This window comes from Silurus meridionalis, chromosome 2 (genome assembly GCF_014805685.1).
Source record: "Silurus meridionalis isolate SWU-2019-XX chromosome 2, ASM1480568v1, whole genome shotgun sequence".
In the NCBI taxonomy this organism is placed as follows: domain Eukaryota; kingdom Metazoa; phylum Chordata; class Actinopteri; order Siluriformes; family Siluridae; genus Silurus; species Silurus meridionalis.
In genome coordinates, this window is record NC_060885.1 from 21427872 (window position 1) to 21448021 (window position 20150).

General features: G+C 37.7%; 1 protein-coding gene across 4 annotated transcripts in view; it reads right to left on the reverse strand.

The window, feature by feature from the left end:
* Window positions 1-12494: 12494 nt before the first annotated feature.
* letm1 (leucine zipper-EF-hand containing transmembrane protein 1) overlaps window positions 12495-20150 on the reverse strand; it is a 29816-nt gene continuing 22160 nt past the window's right edge. For 2 of the 4 annotated variants that reach the window (XM_046877033.1, XM_046877042.1), the window contains 3 exons: window positions 17751-17783; window positions 16743-16881; window positions 12495-15401 (listed from right to left, as the gene is read on the reverse strand). In XM_046877033.1, coding sequence (XP_046732989.1) covers window positions 15246-15401; window positions 16743-16881; window positions 17751-17783 — 328 coding nt within the window. In that variant the 3' untranslated portion in view covers window positions 12495-15245. The remainder of the gene's footprint in view (window positions 15402-16742; window positions 16882-17750; window positions 17784-20150) is intronic. The other 2 variants (XM_046877051.1, XM_046877058.1) reach the window with 1 other exon arrangement.

The following is a 20150-nucleotide window of genomic DNA, read 5'->3' on the forward strand; positions in this document are numbered from 1 at the left end:
AAAAAACTCATTAATATCAAAGCTGAATATTTTTGGAAGTAGTTTTAGTTTTAGCTATTTTAGGGGATATCTGTGTGTGCAGGTGACTATTACTGTGCATAATTATTAGGCAACTTAACAAAAAACAAATTCATACCCATTTCAATTATTTATTTTTACCAGTGAAACCAATATAACATCTCAACATTCACAAATATACATTTCTGACATTCAAAACCAAACAAAACAAATCAGTGACCAATATAGCCACCTTTCTTTGCAAGGACACTCAAAAGCCTGCCATCCATGGATTCTGTCAGTGTTTTGATCTGTTCACCATCAACATTGCGTGCAGCAGCAACCACAGCCTCCCAGACACTGTTCAGAGAGGTGTACTGTTTTCCTCCTTGTAAATCGCACATTTGATGATGGACCACAGGTTCTCAATGGGGTTCAGATCAGGTGAACAAGGAGGCCATATCATTAGATTTTCTTCTTTTATACCCTTTCTTGCCAGCCACGCTGTGGAGTACTTGGACGGTGTGATGGAGCATTGTCCTGCATGAAAATCATGTTTTTCTTGAAGGATGCAGACTTCTTCCTGTACCACTGCTTGAAGAAGGTGTCTTCCAGAAACTGGCAGTAGGACTGGGAGTTCAGCTTGACTCCATCCTCAACCCGAAAAGGCCCCACAAGCTCATCTTTGATGATACCAGCCCAAACCAGTACTCCACCTCCACCTTGCTGGCGCCTGAGTCGGACTGGAGCTCTCTGCCCTTTACCAATCCAGCCACGGGCCCATCCATCTGGCCCATCAAGACTCACTCATTTCATCAGTCCATAAAACCTTAGAAAAATCAGTCTTGAGATATTTCTTGGCCCAGTCTTGACGTTTCAGCTTGTGTGTCTTGTTCAGTGGTGGTCGACTTTCTGCCTTTCTTACCTTGGCCATGTCTCTGAGTATTGCACACCTTGTGCTTTTGGGCACCCAGTGATGTTGCAGCTCTGAAATATGGCCAAACTGGTGGCAAGTGGCATCTTGGCAGCTGCACGCTTGACTTTTCTCAGTTCACGGGCAGTTATTTTGCGCCTTGGTTTTTCCACACGCTTCTTGCGACCCTGTTGACTATTTTGAATGAAACGCTTGATTGTTCGATGATCACGCTTCAGAAGCTTGGCTATTTTAAGACTGCTGCATCCTCTGCAATATATCTCACTATTTTTGACTTTTCTGAGCCTGTCAAGTCCTTCTTTTGACCCATTTTGCCAAAGGAAAGGAAGTTGCCTAATAATTATGCACACCTGATATAGGGTGTTGATGTCATTAGACCACACCCTTCTCATTACAGAGATGCACATCACCTAATATGCTTAATTGGTAGTAGGCTTTCCAGCCTATACAGCTTGGAGTAAGACAACATGCATAACGAGGATGATGTGGTCAAAATACTCATTTGCCTAATAATTCTGCACTCCTGTATATATATATATATATATATATATATATATATATATATATATATATATATATATATATATATATATATATATATATATATATATATATATATATACACACACACACACACACACACACACACACACACACACAAGTGAATACATTATTTACTATTTATAAAACATTTAGTTCCAGTCCATTAATTTGATTGCTTAAGCAGCATTCCAACTGTGCCAATTTTTCCTGTATCTTCACTGGGATATATTACTGTGTGTATTTCTCCGCTTGTCCATGCGCAATTCTAATCCCTACTTTGAAACCTTTACTACAGTAGTGTTAGTGAGCATCAGCAAATGATACTTCTCAAAAATATTACTGTCACCTTAAAAATATGAAAATGTGTTATTTGAATACAAAAAGTGGAGACTTTATATTAGCAAAAGAACCCCTACAAATAAATGTAAGCTAGCTAGTGAGCAAAAAAAAAAAGGGGGGGGTGTTTGTGGTTTTTTTAAGGATCTGTTTTTGGTAATGGCACAAAAACAATTAACCTATTGACCATATTGTGTCCAGTTACTCTATATTTATCTCTTCTTCAATATAGTTTTGTATAGACAAGGAGACAAATCAGTTACAGAGAGAAAACAATGACTGAAACACAATGATTGCTGTCACCAGGACTGCATGATAAAAATATATGTAATATAATATACAGTGGGTAGGGGAAGTATTCAGACCCCCTTAAAATGTTTAACTTTGTTATATTGCAGCCATTTGCTAAAATCATTTAAGTTCATTTTTCTTCCTCATTAATGTACACATAGCACCCTATATTGACAGAAAAACACAGAATTGTTTACATTTTTGCAGATTTATAAAAAAAAAAAGAAAAACTGAAATATCACATGGTCCTAAGTATTCAGACCCTTTGCTTAGTATTTAGTAGAAGCACCCTTTTGATCTAATACAGCCATGAGTCTTTTTGGGAAAGATGCAACAAGTTTTTCACACCTGGATATGGGGATCCTCTGCCATTCCTCCTTGCAGATCCTCTCCAGTTCTGTCAGGTTGGATGGTAAACAGTTGGTGGACAGCCATTTTTAGGTCTCTCCAGAGATGCTCAATTGGGTTTTAATGGCTGGGCCATTTAAGAACAGTCACGGAGTTGTTGTGAAGCCACTTCTTCGTTATTTTAGCTGTGCGCTTAGGGTCATTGTCTTGTCGGCCCAGTCTGAGGTCCAGAGCACTCTGGAGAAGGTTTTCGTCCAGGATATCCCTGTACTTGGCCACATTCATCTTTCCCTTGATTGCAACCAGTCGTCCCTGCGGCTGAAAAACACCCACACAGCATGATGCTGTCACCACCATGCTTCATTGTTGGGACTGTATTGGACAGGTGATTAGCAGTGCCTGGTTTTCTCCACACATACCGCTTAGAATTAAGGCCAAAAAGTTCTATCTTGGTCTCATCAGACCAGAGAATCTTATTTCTCACCATCTTGGAGTCCTTCAGGTGTTTTTTAGCAAACTCCATGTAGGCTTTCATGTGTCTTGCACTGAGGAGAGGCTTCCGTCGGGTCACTCTGCCATAAAGCCTCGACTGGTGGAGGGCTGCAGTGGTGGTTGACTTTCTACAACTTTCTCCCATCTCCCAACTGCATCTCTGGAGCTCAGCCACAGTAATCTTTGGGTTCTTCTTTACCTCTCTCACCAAGGCTCTTCTCCCCCGATAGCTCAGTTTGGCCGGACGGCCAGCTCTGGAAGGGTTCTGGTCGTCCCAAACGTCTTCCATTTAAGGATTATGGAGGCCACTGTGCTCTTAGGAACCTTATGTGCAGCAGAATTTTTTTTGTAACCTTGGCCAGATCTGTGCCTTGCCACAACTCTGTCTCTGAGCTCTTCAGGCAGTTCCTTTGGCCTCATGATTCTCATTTGCTCTGACATGCATTGTGATCTGTGAGGTCTTATATAGACAGGTGTGTGGCTTTCCTAATTAAGTCTAATCAGTATAATCAAACACAGCTGGACTCAAATGAAGGTGTAGAACCATCTCAAGGCTGATCAGAAGAAATGGATAGCAACTAAGTTAAATATATGAGTGTCACAGCAAAGGGTCTGAATACTTAGGACCATGTGATATTTAAGGTTTTCTTTTTTAATAAATCTGCAAAAAAGTCAACAATTCTGTGTTTTTCTGTCAATATTGGGTGCTATGTGTACATTAATGAGGAAAAGAAATGAACTTAAATGATTTTAGCAAATGGCTGCAATATAACAAAGAGTGGAAAAATTTAAGGGGGTCTGAATACTTTCCGTACCCACTGTATATCTTATATAATAGGTCTGAATTCTGCTGCTTTCACATTCCAACACCAGTGAATACTGTTGTTTCATGCTTTGCAATAGTCTATTTTCCATAATACAGTATTGTGCAATTTAAGGATGCAGATCAATTCTGTTTTTTTGTTGTTGTTGAAAGCTTTTATGTTTGCACTTATGAATAAGTAAAGAAGCATTCATAAGCATGAACAAATTTACAGTATCTCACAAAACTGAGTACGCCCTTTATATTTCAGCAACCATTTCAGTATATCTTCTCAAGGGATAATACATAAAAAATTTAATTTGGATATATTTTAGAGTAGTCAGTGTGCATCTGGTGTAACAGTACAGATTTACTGTCCTCTAAAAATCACTCAACATACAGAAATTATTGTCAAAATAACTGGCAACAAAAGTGGGTACACCCTAACTGAACAAGTCAAAACTGTGTCCAAAGTGTCAATATTTTGCATGAGCACCATTGTTATCTAGCACTGTCTTAATCCTCCTGGGCATTGAATTCACCAGAGCTGCACAGGTTGTTGCTGGGATCCTTTTCCACTCTTCTATAATGACATCATGGAGCTGCTGGATGTTACACACATGGCACTTCTCCACCTTCCACTTGAGGATGAGCCATAGGTGCTGAATAGGATTCAGGTCTGGAGACATACTTGGTCACTGCATCACCTTCACCTTCTTTAGCAGGGCAGTTGTCAACTTGGTAATATGTTTGGCGTCGTTATTATGTTGGAAAAATGACGTTTTAGCCCAGTTTCTGAAGGGAGGGCATCGTGTTCTGCTTTAGAATGTCACACATGTTGAAACCCATGTTTCCATCAATGAACCGCAGCTCCCCACTAGCAGCAGCACTCATGCAGCCCTAGAACATGATGCTACCACCACCATGCTTGACTGTAGGCAAGACTATTTTCTTGGTACTCCTCACCAGAGCATCACCACACATGCTGGCTACCATCTGAGCCAGACAAGTTCTCTGTCTCATCAGAAAACAGGACATGGTTCCAGTAATTCATGCTCTTGGACATGTTATCTACTTTTAACTGTTTGCGGGCTTGCTTGAGAGTCAGCTTTAGAAGAGGCTTCCTACTGGGATGAAGGCCATGCAAACTAACTTGTTGCAGCAACTTGGTCTGAGCTCTGACAAGTGGACCTTTCGCTTCTGCAACCTCTGAAGCAATGCTGGCAGCACTTGTAGCACTCTGTTTTTTTTAAACCAGCTTCTGCACTTGACGCAGAGCACGAGGACTCAACTTCTTTGATCGACCCTTGCAAGGCCTGTGCAGAGTGGAACCCGTCTTGGAAAACCTCTGTATGACCCTGGCCTCTGTTACAGTACAGTAGCCAGGGTCGTACAGAGGTTTTCCAAAACAGTTTTCTGTTTTCCTTGGTTTCAGGGTGTTACTGATCTTCTTATAGCGTGGGCCATCTTTGTGGAGAGCAACAATTCTAATTCTCAAATTTCAGAGAGTTTCTTTGCCATGAGGTGACATGTTGAACATCCAGTGGTCAGTATGAGAGAATTGTACTCAAAGTTCCAAATATTAACTGCTCTAATACAAGACACACAAATATGTATGGTCTTGTCAAGCAGACAAAAATATGAACATGGCTTTGTGTGGTTACATGACACACAGCTGTTATCACTTAGGGTGTACTCACTTTTGTTCCTAGCTATTTTGACAATAATGACTGCATATTGAGTTATTTTCAGAGGACAGTAATTTTTACTACTATACAAGCTGCTCATTGAATACTCTAAAATATATCTACTCAACACTCTCAAACTGATGATAAGGGAGGTCAAAAAGAAAAGAATTGCAGGACAACCTGAAAGCAGCAGGAACATCTGCAACTGTTCCTACACCTGTGATCCTCTACTTATAAAAAAGAGACACATGCTTTGCAGAGACACATGCAGGCTCTGGAATTAATTAAGCATGTTTTTGTTATAGAAAGAAGGTTTGCACATACAAGCTTAAGGGCACCATTGCCACTGTGAAGCACAAAGGTGAGAGCATAATGATATGGAACAACTTCAGTACAAACTGTACGGGAACATCATACATCATCGACAGATACATTAAAGGAACAGATTGATTGTATTGGAATTGTATCAGCAGAGAATTTAATCTCATCAGAAGAGGAACGGAATCTGGCATGAAAGTGAACGTTTCAATTAAACGATAACCAAACATTCATCCAAAACAACTCAAGACTGGTTTCGATATAGAAAGGTGACTGTGCTTGCATGTATCAGCCAATTTCCTGTCTTTATTTGAGGAATTTTCACATTTGCCCAAGACATATGGGCCAAAACCGAACCACAATGCTGGCAAACAAGTTAATTACTTCTTACCGACATCTCACAGCTGTAATTGCCGACTTTGGCTTTGTAGTAGTCTAATGTAGGTAGTTTGTGGGGTCTGAAATGTTTTTTTGCATATTGACATATACATAAAATGTACCTATGTATCTACATGCATGTATAATATACACACAATTATACTGGATGTCTTTTAATGCTGTAGCCCCCAGGACCTAAACCTGTTCCAGCATGTCAATGCCCCTGTGCACAAAGCTAAACAAAAGCTACATGAAGATATGCCTTACATGGTTTGCAATGGAAGATCTTGGGTGGCCTGCTATAGAGCTCTATAATCACCCTACATCAGTACCATACTTTACTAACAGCCTTGTGTCTGAATGAGCACAAATCTTTACAAGCACACTTCAAAATCTAGTGCAACATCTTCCCAGAAGAGTGGAAGTTATTTTAACAAAGGGCAAAAGTCTGCTAAATGCAGCAAATGCAAAATAGACTAAATGGTATATTGTGTATAGAAAGTAAAGTGTCTGAAATCTTATTTTCAATTTTTGAATATAGATTATTTTTGTAACGACACAGGGCCTGTATTCAAACAACGTCAAAAAAACGTGTTAATCTCATTTCGTTGAAATCTTCATCATCTCGAATTTGCTTGTAAAATTGTCATGAAATAAATACAATTTTTACCTGTGCTATACACCAAAAAATGTGAAATACCAGCCTCAGAATGCTGGGATTGGATCAATAAGTTTTATTAGCCATGAGGAGCGTCTGTGCACTGATGTGCAGTATCAAGTTTAATAGTGTATTAGTGCGTCTAGCCTGAGGACAGTTTATAAGCCTAATACATAGGTGCAATTTATAGATCTTATTACTAGCTGTAGAAGACATGCAGCTATGAATTGTTTGTAAGCCTCCCTGTACGAGTTAAAAATCAGGTCCTGGAGTACCCTATGCTTTGCATTTTTTTTATTTTTAGCATTTTTCCTGCTTTAATACAACCACCTTCACCTCAAGGTGGGCTGTTAATTAGCTGATTGATTATAATGAGGTGGGAGTTGGCTAAAGCACCACAATAGCGAGGACACAGTACTCTAGCCTCAGGGCTTAGGGGGACCAGTGATTTATGGGTTTCAACAAATGCTATAAAATGTCACATACTGCCTCCTAGTGTTTAAATGAAACAGCTTCTCGTCAGCTTCATTAAAAATGTCACCAGCAAATCACCTCATCATCTTGTTTAACACCTGAAGCTTCAGTAAAAATTTCTTCTGACACTATGGAAAATTGGAAATACGGCCTATTAGGGGGAAAAAAAAGAAGGTGCTCTTTGCATTGAGCCACAGAGAGTTAACCGTAGAAGAGATTAAAATGGGAATGTGTCTGACGTAAGCAACGTGTCAACAGTGTACACTCGGTGTAAACGTTTACTTCATTAACATTCTTAAGCCTCCATGTCAGTAACACAGTGGGCCGACTCTGGCTTTACAAGAACAGAACCGCAGCCAAAATCTCAAGCAGTATTCGGATTTATTATAGATTAATAAAAGAATTGGGAGAGACATGAAAAAGGATGTGTGTGTGTGAGTGTGTGTTTGTGTGTGTGTGTGTGGGGGGGGGGACATTTTAGACAAAAAGATGCTCTTAATGAATTCTGTTTCATTTAGCAGTGCTGTGGTTATGGCTCGAATAACTGTTTAAAAAAATTTACTAAATGAAAAAAAACAGACCTTTAAAAAAATTTTAATTCCAGAGGTACATTCACCGGTCATGTGCTAATCAAATGGAAGTATTATGAAAATGAATAAAAAAATAACTAGCACAGTAGTAAATGATACACATTAACACACACATCAAGATGGCTTGAAGTTTTCAAAATGCTTTCTTTTGCAATGGCAGAAACACATCATTTATTCAGATATTTATTTAGGTAAGAACGTAGTCAAGACCAGTGTGTGGAGGAAAGCTGAATATACACTATATAAAACAATAGTATTGTGACACCTGACTTATCCAACCATATGTGGTTCTTTCCCAATCTGTTATTACAAAGATGGAAGGACACATTGTCATCGGATGTGTTATTATTAAAATTGTTCTTCACTTGAACTAGGAGAGCAAACCTGTTCCAGCATGACGACAAATATGCTTCCCATGGGTTGGCGTGAAAGATCTTGAGTAGCCTGCTACTGCATTGGGATGAATGTGTGTACGCTGACTGCACCCCAGGCGTCCTCTGCTCACCTCACCTACTTCAGTCCATGATTTTAATAACACACTTTTGGCTGAATGAAACATCAAATGGAAACAATGTGGAATGGGATGCTCAAAAAGCACATACGAATCGTACAGTCAGGTGTCCACAAACCTTTGTCCCTATATTATAGTATTTTTTACACATAGAAAACCATGTCAGAAGGTATTAATGTATACAATAAACTTGAGTCCATGCATTACCAAGTGTATAAGCTTACTATCACTTACGGTTTGCACAATTATAACATTGCACACTTGCAAATGCAGCTGTGTTTACTTTTTTAAGACATTACTGAACATTACTGTGCAGTGTAAAGAGCAAAGGACTGGCAGAAGAAATGAGGACAGGGCGAGGACAGAAGACAAGCAGGGCAAGCGAGATGTGAAGACAAGCAGGACCAGTAGAAGGACAGCTGCATATACTGCGCATGCCAAGGGATTCCCAACACATCCCAGACATGTTCAGCCTTCCCCAACAAGACAGTGGAGAAAATGTTTGTGTGAGTGTGGGAAAGTGAGAGTGCAAAAGCGAACACAGGTTGTACTGCTGAATGCTTCCTGAGTACACAATCTATGTTCAGAGGAACGTCAGCAAGACATGTCTCACTACTTAAGAGAATATTAGATGCGCTTTTCTATTCAAGCAACAATCCTACACAGTACATGGACAGTTTAAATGCCATGAAAAACACTATAAACCGCTCACCTCTGACCTAAACAAGGAAGCCAGCAGAGCTTGGCCTTACAAGGTGGCAGAGATGTTGGATTTTTGCTTTCAAAAATGAAAAAAATAAGACACTTGTTTTTGAACAAGCCTCACATTCAGGGAACAATCATCTACTGGAACAGTGTTTAGTCGTTTCAAACGGTCATATCAAGTCTGCACTGGTTTATTATTTTCCTTTAATCATTAAGTCAGTCTGCGTGGCTGACAGCTGGAGACATGCATGATAAGTCTGGCACCCAAACTGGTATTTGTCTCTGTCATGTAAAGGTTGTGTGTGCTGATTTCCACCGGTGCAAACATGCACAATTTGGCAGTATATTCGCCGCTATTTCGGCCTTGACATAATGTTTACGGTGTGATATGCCCCGGGATAATCTCTACTAATTAGAGCAGGTTCACACAATACGGCCTAAATATAAAATCTTACATTATTATTATAAAATTATAGCATTTATCAAAAGCAAAAGGTTTTAAAATGACTTGTCATTACAAGCCTTATGATTTGCTTTCTAATAGATTTGTACATTTAGATGCATTTCTCATGAACACTTTGCAAATTCATATTCTCTTAGACACTGAAAACACACATTAAATTAGGTTTAGAATTCACTATATTATGCAGTTTAATCTCCCAATGTTGTGTACACAGTTTGAGAAGGCTACCAGCTGCGTAATAAAAAAAAAACAAGGCTTTCACCTGCATAAATAGCAAACCAAAATCTCTCTTTAAGCTGGACTGCTTACATAAGCTCACTCCTAAGAAAAAAAAGAGAAAGAAATAAAGATTTTGAAGGTTTTTTCAGTTTCAAAAAGGGAACCTTTTCTTTCTTTATTTTTTTATATACAGTCCCTTCCAGGGTCACATACCAAAGATCTATGAAAGCATCAAGATCTACAATTGCATGTTATTGCAAATATGATGCAGTCTTTTACTTTATTTGTAATAATTTACTAATTAGATTTTAGTCTCTCAAAAGGGAATGTAATGCACAAAGAAAAACAAGGTATCAAGATCTCATTATGGTATATTATTAGCCGAACTGTGTAAAGTGTTTGGGGAAGTGAATACTTCATCAAGTGGTACAGCTAGACATTTGGAGTTAAAGCTCTTGACTAGCCTGCTCTAGAGCTCTGACCTCAACTCTATTGAACACCTTTGAGATGAAATAAAAAAACTCTAAGTGTACCTCAGGCCTCCTTAACCTACATAAGTGTCTGACTTTTCTAATTTCCTTATGGCCGAATGAGCACAAATCTCCACAAGCACACTCTAAAATCTAATTGGAACACCTTCCCAGAAGAGTGGAGGTTATTATAACAGAAAACAGGGACTAAATGTGGAATGTTCAAAAAGCACATACGAATAGTCGGGTGTCCACAATCTTTTGTTCATATTAGTGTATGTACAGCATGTTTGCATTTGTAGTTATTAGATCCTTCATAAATCATTACATTATCTAACAAGCCCAACTGTAAAGCATTAAAGTGAAATCATGAGCGAGAAAGAATTTGTTACAGATGTATGAACAGCATTGGCTCTACTGACTATTATGCAAATGCATAGTTTTAAAAAAGAGATTATTAAAACTATTTCTATGGGGGGTTTTTTTTCCCCCTACACTTTAAATCGCAGCTTTTGTCAGCTTTAACATTTGTTCTTTTAGAGGAAAAATTGCTTATATATGTCAAAGTTTAATCAATATGATACCAGCATTTAATTCAGTTCTATTCATTTTTATTTCTATAGCGCTTTTAACAATGAACATTGTCTCAAAGCAGCTTTACACAGATAATTTGGTGATAAGAATGAATATGTTCTTTACCAGCATACTGAGCACCCATATCCATTTTCTTCACAAACGTCATAATTAAACATATCAAATTCCTTCAGTCTGTGAGTCGTAAAAAACGAAGTAAATAAACCCTGTTTATGAATCATTCTTTACACGATTCTTTTCAATAACACTTCAGTAACACTCTGTTCCTGCCCAAACCCTGATCAGTATTTCCCAATGCAGCAGCAATAAGGACATTATTACACCTCAATTATACACATCGCATCAAAGTACAGTTACAGCAGAGGTCACAGGATTATTGTAACTTAAAGCCTTCATAGAATCATGACAAGAGCTTACAAAATAAGATCAGAATGAGTTTCTTGAAGTCTACTGCAGCATGCAGGTGATTCCAAAACAGAGGGTCCTTATAAGCAGAATCATGCATGAATTTATATACAGTCACTGATTACTTTATTAGGAACAATATACTAATACTGTGGCTCAGTTTGCCCTTAAAGCAGCCTCAGTGCTTTGAGTTATGGGTACCACAAGATTTCACAACATTCCTTTGGGATTCTGGTCCATGCTGATATGAGTACATCACGCAGTTCCTGCCGATTTCTTTACGTGAATCTCCTATCACATCCCTGGGTTGGTGAGCCGGTCTCATTTTTTTTCCGTTTTGGATAATAAAGTCAAAAAGTATACTGTTGTAGCTTACACCGCTCAGGCATAAAATTTAGATATTATAACAGTTGAAGTGAATAACACTGATTATCTCATCATCATGGCAAATGGTAATGGGTTGATATCTTAAGCAGCAAGTGAACATTTTGTCCTCAAAGTTGACGTGTAAGAAGCAGAAAAAATGGGCAAGCGTAAAGATTTGAGCGAGTTTGACGAGGGACAAATTGTGATGCAAGACTTGGTCAAAGCTTCTCCAAAACTCCAGCTTTTGTGGGTTGTTTCCTGGTCTGCAGTGGTCAGTATCTATCAAAAGTGCTCCAAGGAAGGAATAGTGGTGAACCGGCGACAGGGTCATGGGAAGACCCAAGACTCATTGATGAACGTGGGAAGTGAAGGCTGGTTCATGTAACAGACCATGTAGCTCCTGTAGCTCAAATTGTTGAAGTGAATGCTTGATGGATCAGGACTGTTTTGGCAGCAAAAGGGGGACCAACACAATATTAGGCAGGTGGTCATAATTTATGTCTGATCGGTGTCTATAAATATTATCTGTAGCTTACAGATGTGACATTTAAGCTCAAGTCAGTCTTGCTTTTCTCCCCTCAACATTAACAAGGAGTTTTAGTCTACAAAACTACCACTTCCATGCTAATGGTTTATGTGAACATTGCCCAAAGCTGTTATACAATATCTACATGCACTGCACTACATGATTGGCTGATTAGATAACTGTATAAATGAGTAGATGTACCGGGTTTCCTAATAGAAAAGTGCTAGAAAAGTGAGTAAATAATATATGTATAAGCAGAAATGAGAAGAAACAATAAGAAGGAAAAGCTGTTGGGCATAAAGGTGGAGAAAGAAATTCAAAAGCAAACATATGAGTGATTGAAATGTATAAAAAATTAATAATAACAATGCAACACTTCCCAGAAATAAAATTCCCACATTTTATTCAAATTGGAACAACCCATTAAAGCATATGCATGTTTACATTAGTCATGAGAAAAAATTAAGATATGTTTTTCATATATTTTGACAATAAAAGCTCCAAGAAAACCAAATGATGTTTGAAATACAGTACCAATAACTTTACCATACATCAAGTTTTAAGCCTTTTTTTTAATCAAATGTTAATTAAATTATAAAAAAATTAAATAGACCATCAAGCTTCACACCTCTTCTGTTCAAATATTTGATAAACTTATTAATAAGAAAATAAATTCATTAAATGTAATCACTAAAAGCCAATTCACTGTACATATTGTACTGTACAATTAAAACATAAATTGAAATATATAACTACATGCTGTTAACATGTACTTATAGTTACAAATGAATTGTAGAATTGTTTTTTTTTTATAATGGGTTTTGCCTACTACAATTGTTTTTTTGTTTTTTAAGCACAAAAAAAAAAAATCAAAACAGGCCAAATACCCCCTTTTTTTATTTTTTTTTAAATACACCAATATACTTAGTGTATACTAATACACAGAAACACTTTATAATCTTTTAGACTTCTGGGATGGAAAATATTTTAGAATATTATATTACACTCAGTCATACAATTACAATTACCCTTGTTCGGGACAAGCCTAAGCAGCACACAAAAGAAATGAACTTAATTAGCAAATTAACAACACTATATGGACAAAAGTATTGGGACCACTGACTTTTCAAGCCACATGTGGTTCTTCACCAAACTTTTATCACACGACTGGAGCCACACAATTGTATACAATGTCTTTGGGTCTCTTGAACTAGGAGATGTTTCAGCATGACAATGCACTTGTATACAATGTGAGCTCTATGAAGATATGAAATCCATGGGTTGGAGTGGAAGTAGTGTGACCTCAAGATCTAATCTAAACCCGATCTATTCAAATAGCAAATTTTATGTTCAGGTGTTGACAACCTTTTGTGCGTATAGAGCAACTGTTGCATTTTAAATAATTTGAATGCAAACTTTGGATTAGGTGGCTACTCCCTGGTCGGTTTGACCTCGCCTTCTCAGTCAGATGTCCTAAGATCCACCTTCGAAAAAAGCTTATATTGAAACATGAACTTTCAAACCTGCCCATTAAAGCAGGAGCACAGTAATGCACCTTCAGGGCAGAACAATAGCAAAATAACACTCTCTTCCAAATCTGGGTTGTTCACCTAAATAGAGTCTTCTGCCACTTGACAATCTCTTCATCTTTTCCAGTAGTATCACCAAGCCAGCTTATTCCTCTCTAAACCTGCACCTGCAGCCCATTACACAAATATTCCTGAGTCTGAATCACAACCTCAAAACAAGAAGAAAAACAAAAAACAGCTTTAAATAATGATAGTGCAAATGCAAATCGGTATTTCTTGCTCCCTTAGAACGACAGATAATGAGATTTTAACGTGCAATAAATTCACGTGGTGTACGGCCCAAATGCAGATACACAAGCTGTAAAAAAAAAAATACAGATGGTTACTGTGGTGAGGGCTGAACTCTGACCCTTCGTTGGAAGCGTACAGATACGAAGTGAGAAAAGGCACCCTGACTCGGGGGAAAAAGAAAGAAAGAAAAAAACCAGCTCCGTCTGTTTCTCTGATGCAACGCAGAGGCAGTGCTTTCGGGTCAGACACTCTGTTCTCTCTCTATGACATGTTTAGGAGTGGGAGTGATGTATTCGCTGTCGGCTGTGCCCTGTGCAACTATGTTACGCTGACATAACACGGTGTGTGTGTGTGTGTGTGTGTATCTGCGAGCTACCCCTCTCCATGTATGGTGTGAGTGTTTACCCAGTCCTTGAAGCGACTGTACCCAGACTGGCCTCACCATACTGGGTCTGAGCCGAAGCCTAGATACGCCAAACTGCAGTGCAAAGAGCCCACTTCATCTTCTCTCTCCATCTCTCACACTCACACACACTTTTCTCACCCTCTATCCTCTACATTTGCCTAAAGAACTACAGCCAGTTGGATTAGTCTACAGCGAGCATTCGTCCCGAGGTTAACTACCCCACTGATATATGCCAGGTTTCATCAAGGCATGAAAGAAAACACTGCTAATTTAGAAGATTTTTTGACCATGGCCAATAAAGATGAAAAAAATAATAATAAAATAAAATAAAATATACAATCACTGACATTAGCAGGAAAAGTGTATGTTTCCTCACTCAAGGTCACCACAGAGAAATGGCCCAAAAAAAAAAAAAAAAAAAAAAAAAAGAATTACATAGCCAACACTCACTCAAAGAGCTGACCTATAGATCAGTCCATAGTATTTGCATATTGACCTTGATTTCTGTAGTCGCTTTGCAAATTGACTTTGGTTCGTGGACAAAACAGAATAGTGCACTCACGGGCCGTGTGAGCTACATTCAGGAGCGAGTGCCAATTAATTCCACTCAAAAGCGCCCGGTTTCAATCGAATCGAACACGAAACATATGAGTCCGAACACAAGCGGTGGCGGTGGAATGAGGAGGAGCGCGGAGGTGTGCAAAATAAAACGAGCGACTCGAGATAAAATGAGTGCTTCAGCTCACATGAAGTGGCTGATGGTTAGACGGTAAAATGTAAAGGGATTTTTTTTTTTTGTTTAACAAATACATTTCATTTCTCATATTTTTCAAGCATGAAACCAGTGGCTACAGAACTATTGGCTCCTCTGTGCGTTCCTGCTGCATTGCTGGTAACTTGCCATGACAGACTTAGTTTTGCTGCACTTTAGCAGCCTGCTCCTTTTCGGCCTTCTCCTTCGCTTTTTCCTTCTCCACCAGCTTCTCCTCTTTCTGCAGCATCAGCATGATCTCCGCCACTTGTGCGGTGGAGATGTCCACGTCCTCCTTATCGATCAGCTCCACCACCTAAAACCACACACAGATCAGATAATGAGATTCTTATTGAAAACTGTACCATTGCATATTTAAAGTATAATAATTGAGAACACATAATACAGTTTTCTGAAATATAGCTCTCTCTCTCTCTCTCTCTCTCTGAGCAAATGACATGTCTTTAAAGGAAGGTAAAGCTTTCAGCAATGCAGTATAAAAAACAATTTGAAAAGATGCCCTTGGCTGGTTTCACATGTTTCGGAGAAATCACGTTTTTGCCTTCACACTTCCTAGCTGCTATTGGTTCTATGGCAGGGATCGGTGGGAAATGGCATATGAGCGAATTGGGGAATGGAGGGAGAGATGACTTGGTTAGTTCTATGTACCTATTGCATTTGTTATACACACAAAATTTTACCTGCACTAATTTTTATTAATGTGTGATCAATGCAGCGCAACTTTCTGTTTGACAATTTTTTATAAACAATATACATAAATATAAAAGATTGAAATTCTTCTGATATTAGACAACACTTATGTCATCCAGAAGAGCTGGCGAGGTGATGTTTATATTAACATCTCCATATTTGCCATTGATAATTCTTGATTCATAGTCATTTATATTTTTCCCTGCAGAGTTGGCACAAAATTCTTTCTATTTCATTTTTACCATAGAAACAATGAGAAATATTTGGCTCTCTCTTATGCGACTTGAGGCAAAGCAATGCCGAGTGGCTCAACTAACCCAAGGACTAAATACAAACTGTAAATTACACCATTTATGTTTACAAAGTTGTTGCAAGAAACTGTAGCAACAAGTAGCTGACTGAGATGTTCGGGAAACTTTCGCATGGCCAGAAACAAGAGATTCAGTTTCGCAGGTCCTATACGTGTCCTGGCTGATCCACCTAAATTATGGGATTCAGCGGACTCGCAGCGTGTACAGAAACAGCCAGAACCGAGAGAAGTGCGAGTGGAATTCATGAATTTATGGATTCAGTGAGTGCCCACTAGTGGAATTACAAGGCAAAGGCAGGCAGAATCCCTACTGATTTAAGTGACTCCAGGGACTTGTGAGACTCGGATCTATTCACAGAGTGTTACAGAAGGATTTGTTTATGCTCTATGTTGAGTTCGGTTTCACTAATAAAAAACATACATTTGCAAAAAGCCTCCATATTTGTCCATGCCCATGTCAATTACAGTATTAAAAATTTGAAAAAGTATTGATTCAAGGTACATTTAGAACAGATAAAAATGTGCGATTAAGTTGCGAAAAATTAAATTTTTTTAAGTATCTGTTACATCTGTTACTAATTTATTCCTACTGCCACACTCACACTCACCCCTTTCCATTGCATAAACTGTTATTACCTTGATGACGTCGTCGATATCTATCTTGCCATCCTTGTTTTCGTCCAGCGAGTTGGCGATGCTGAGCAGCTTGTGCTCTGGGATGCTCTGGATCTGCCTCATGACAGCAATGAGCTCATTGATGCTAATCAGGTTCTCCCTACAGGAAAGGACCATGTAGCATACAGGAAGCAATTACACACTAACATATTAGTGAATTAAAAAGATGTGGGAGGAGCCAGCTTGGCAATAACATACTCTCATGCAATTACTCTAGAAGAGGTTTACAACCCACTTTGCTTTTAACTTTTAAGTCATTTCTTCTTATAATTCACGGATAATATTTATATTTGGTGTCATTCCCTGCCATATCAGTTGTTTGGTGAATAATTATTTGTGCTTGAGAGAACGATAACATTTAAAAGCTTGGAACGTTTTGAAATGTTATTTTTCACTTTAGCACAGAAAAAAAAACGCAATTACGCTTGTGTGAAAGTTATTGATTTGTTCTGCTACCATCAGCACAGAGAACAATAAAGTGGTGTAATTAAAAAAAAAAAAAAAAAAAAAAAAAAAGAAAAAGGAAATTGTCTTATCTATAATGGCACTGTTTCTCAATAACAGACATGAACTGGAGTTTCATATTTCACTGGCTACATTCAAAGAGAAGATACAGAAATATTTATCCAGGTGTAAACTGCCAATGCGGAATAATGACTTGAATTTCTTTAGTGGATTGCAGCACAATATGAAGCTCATTATGCCACACAGCTACGTTCAGGTATTGAGAAACAGCTGTTATTCATTATCATGACCTAATTTAATCCACAGATTAGCACCAAGTTAGTAAATGACAGGCAAATTAACTTGTTTTTAACCCCCTAATTGTTAAAAGAATAAAAATAAATAAATAAATAAATAAAAAGGATCAATCTTTGCCAATATACCGTTTGAAAGCAACCCAGGAAATGTATGTTAGTGGCTTTGTCAAGCAAAACACCCCAGAGACGGCCAAACATCTTTTCTTACCTTTGCAAGTCATTACATTTCTCAAAGAAAAATCTAAAAAATAAAAAAATAAAATAAAATAAAAAAAACCCACAACAACAAACAAACTTTTTATTAATGGCAGAACCCCTTATGATTGTCTGTGTTGAAGCCGTTCCTCCCACCACAATTTTACTGAGGACCAAATAAACACCACTTGCACATACAAACACACTCCATTCTTCTCTGATTCTTTTAAATAGTTGAAAATAAAGTTTTAGCCTCATGATAATTTATTAAATATCAATCAGTGTTTGTTACTCTGGGTGAACAACAATCTATTAATAGAACGATATTAAATGAGTCTTTTCACATAAACTGAGTTGATTAAGAGTCTTGTGATGAAAATGATAACATTATAGCAATAATAAATCATAGTACTTTTTTGTATCTCTACTTTTACTCAACTACATGCTTTTTGTACTGGTGATTGTCCACTTCATGCATTTTTATTGGGTTTTTTTGTTTTGTTTTGGGATTTTAAAAATAGGCTACTATAAATCATTTCTAGTGTATATAGATTTTCAGTAATAAGTGAATGAATGATACTATTACAATTTATATCTCAGAATATTCAGCAATTATTGTTTGCATCTCTGAACAGATTTAGACCATTCACCACCATTTTAAACTTTGTCTATACATGGCATAAGCCATGTATAATAAATTATACATTCTATTAATTATTCACTTTCAACAAACATTGCCAATATTTAACTCAATTTCTCGTGCTCCCTACAATCTATATGAAACTTTAATGTAGGTTTTTGTTATTTAAAATAATTCAACTACTAAATAAATGATGTCTGAACTTTTTAGAGCAAAAGCAAAAACTGAAAAATAAATAGAAAAGTTCTACAGAAAAACCTGTAAGGCATTATTAAGATATGATATACTTAAAATAAAATTAATATAAATATATTTTGGCAAAAAATAAATAAGACCGCTCATCTCCGATAAGCAAACCCTGTGTAAAGCATGGCGGTGGTAGCATTATGCTGTAGGGCTGCTTCTCTTTGGCTGGGACTTTGGCTTAGAGAAGGAATTACAGACAGCTCAGAATACCAATTTATTCTGGCAAAAACCTTCAGTTAGACTACTAAAAATGAAGAAAATATTCACCTTCCAGCACAATATCATCCTAAAGCACAAATCCGTATTATCAGACGAATGAGTTTGGAATAAAAAAAATAATAACCAGTGTTTACAGAAAGTCCCAGCTAGAGCTAAATCCTATTGAAAAACTGTGGAATGACATGAAAACAGTGAACAGGAGCTTCCTTTTCAATCTGATTAATTTCGAGTATTTTTGCAAGGAATAAAATGTCCAGATCTCTGTGTGTGTGTGTGTGTGTGTGTGTGTGTGTGTGTGTGTGTGTGTGTGTGTGTATTAGGGCTGTCAAGCGGTTAAAATATTTAATAGCGATTAATTGAATGATTGTCATGAGCTGTCACTTAATCACAATTTATTCGCACATTTGTATCTGTTCTTAATGTAGCTTTAACTAATATTTTTCAAGTTTTAAATACTCTAATCAACATGGGCAAGGATGCCATGAATAAAATTTGTGGTGAGTTGAAGGTTTTAATTTCGTCTCTTCTATATTTATTGATTTATATTTTTAATAAAAAATGGTCAAACAGAACTACTAACACACACTAATAACACACACTAATAAAACTCAGGCCAAGTGTTTAGTAATTAAAGTGAGTGCACCGCTCACATTTCAGCAACCATTTTAGTGTCTTCTGAAGGGATGAAACTATAGAAATGAAGCTTGGAAATATTTTAGAGTACCGTAATTTCCGGACTATTAAGCGCACCCAAATATAAGCCACTGAATTTTACAAAGATTTTTATTTTGAACATAAATAAGCTGCACCTGTGTATAAGCTGCAGGTGTCTACACTGAAACTAATAAACTTTACACAGGCTTTAACGAAAGACAGTCTGCTACACGGTGTTTTCCCGCTATTACTGCATGTGTGCAAGGCCGAGGAATATGTCATTATTTTCTGATGCTAAGTTTCTTTGACTAACCCGTAACGCTGTTGCCAAGAAAAATTAAAAAGCACGAGTTTTGGAAACCTGTCTGTGCTTATATGATTTCTGTTGCAACTGGAGTTAGCAAGCTCTCCCTTCACCCAGACTCAACGTGTTACAACGGCTTGTATCTAAACAGTAGCCTACCAAGAAAGTCATTGTTCACTGTCTTCCTCCTTCCTTTCACAACTATTTCTCTCTGTAATTTTTTTTTTTGGCATCGTCGTGCGTTTAAAAATCACCACCGGTGAAGCTTTTCTCCCGATGCCGTGCAGCTCAGAACGCCAGGTCATATAGAGGTTTTTCAAGATGGAAATATATATAAATGCAAAACTTTG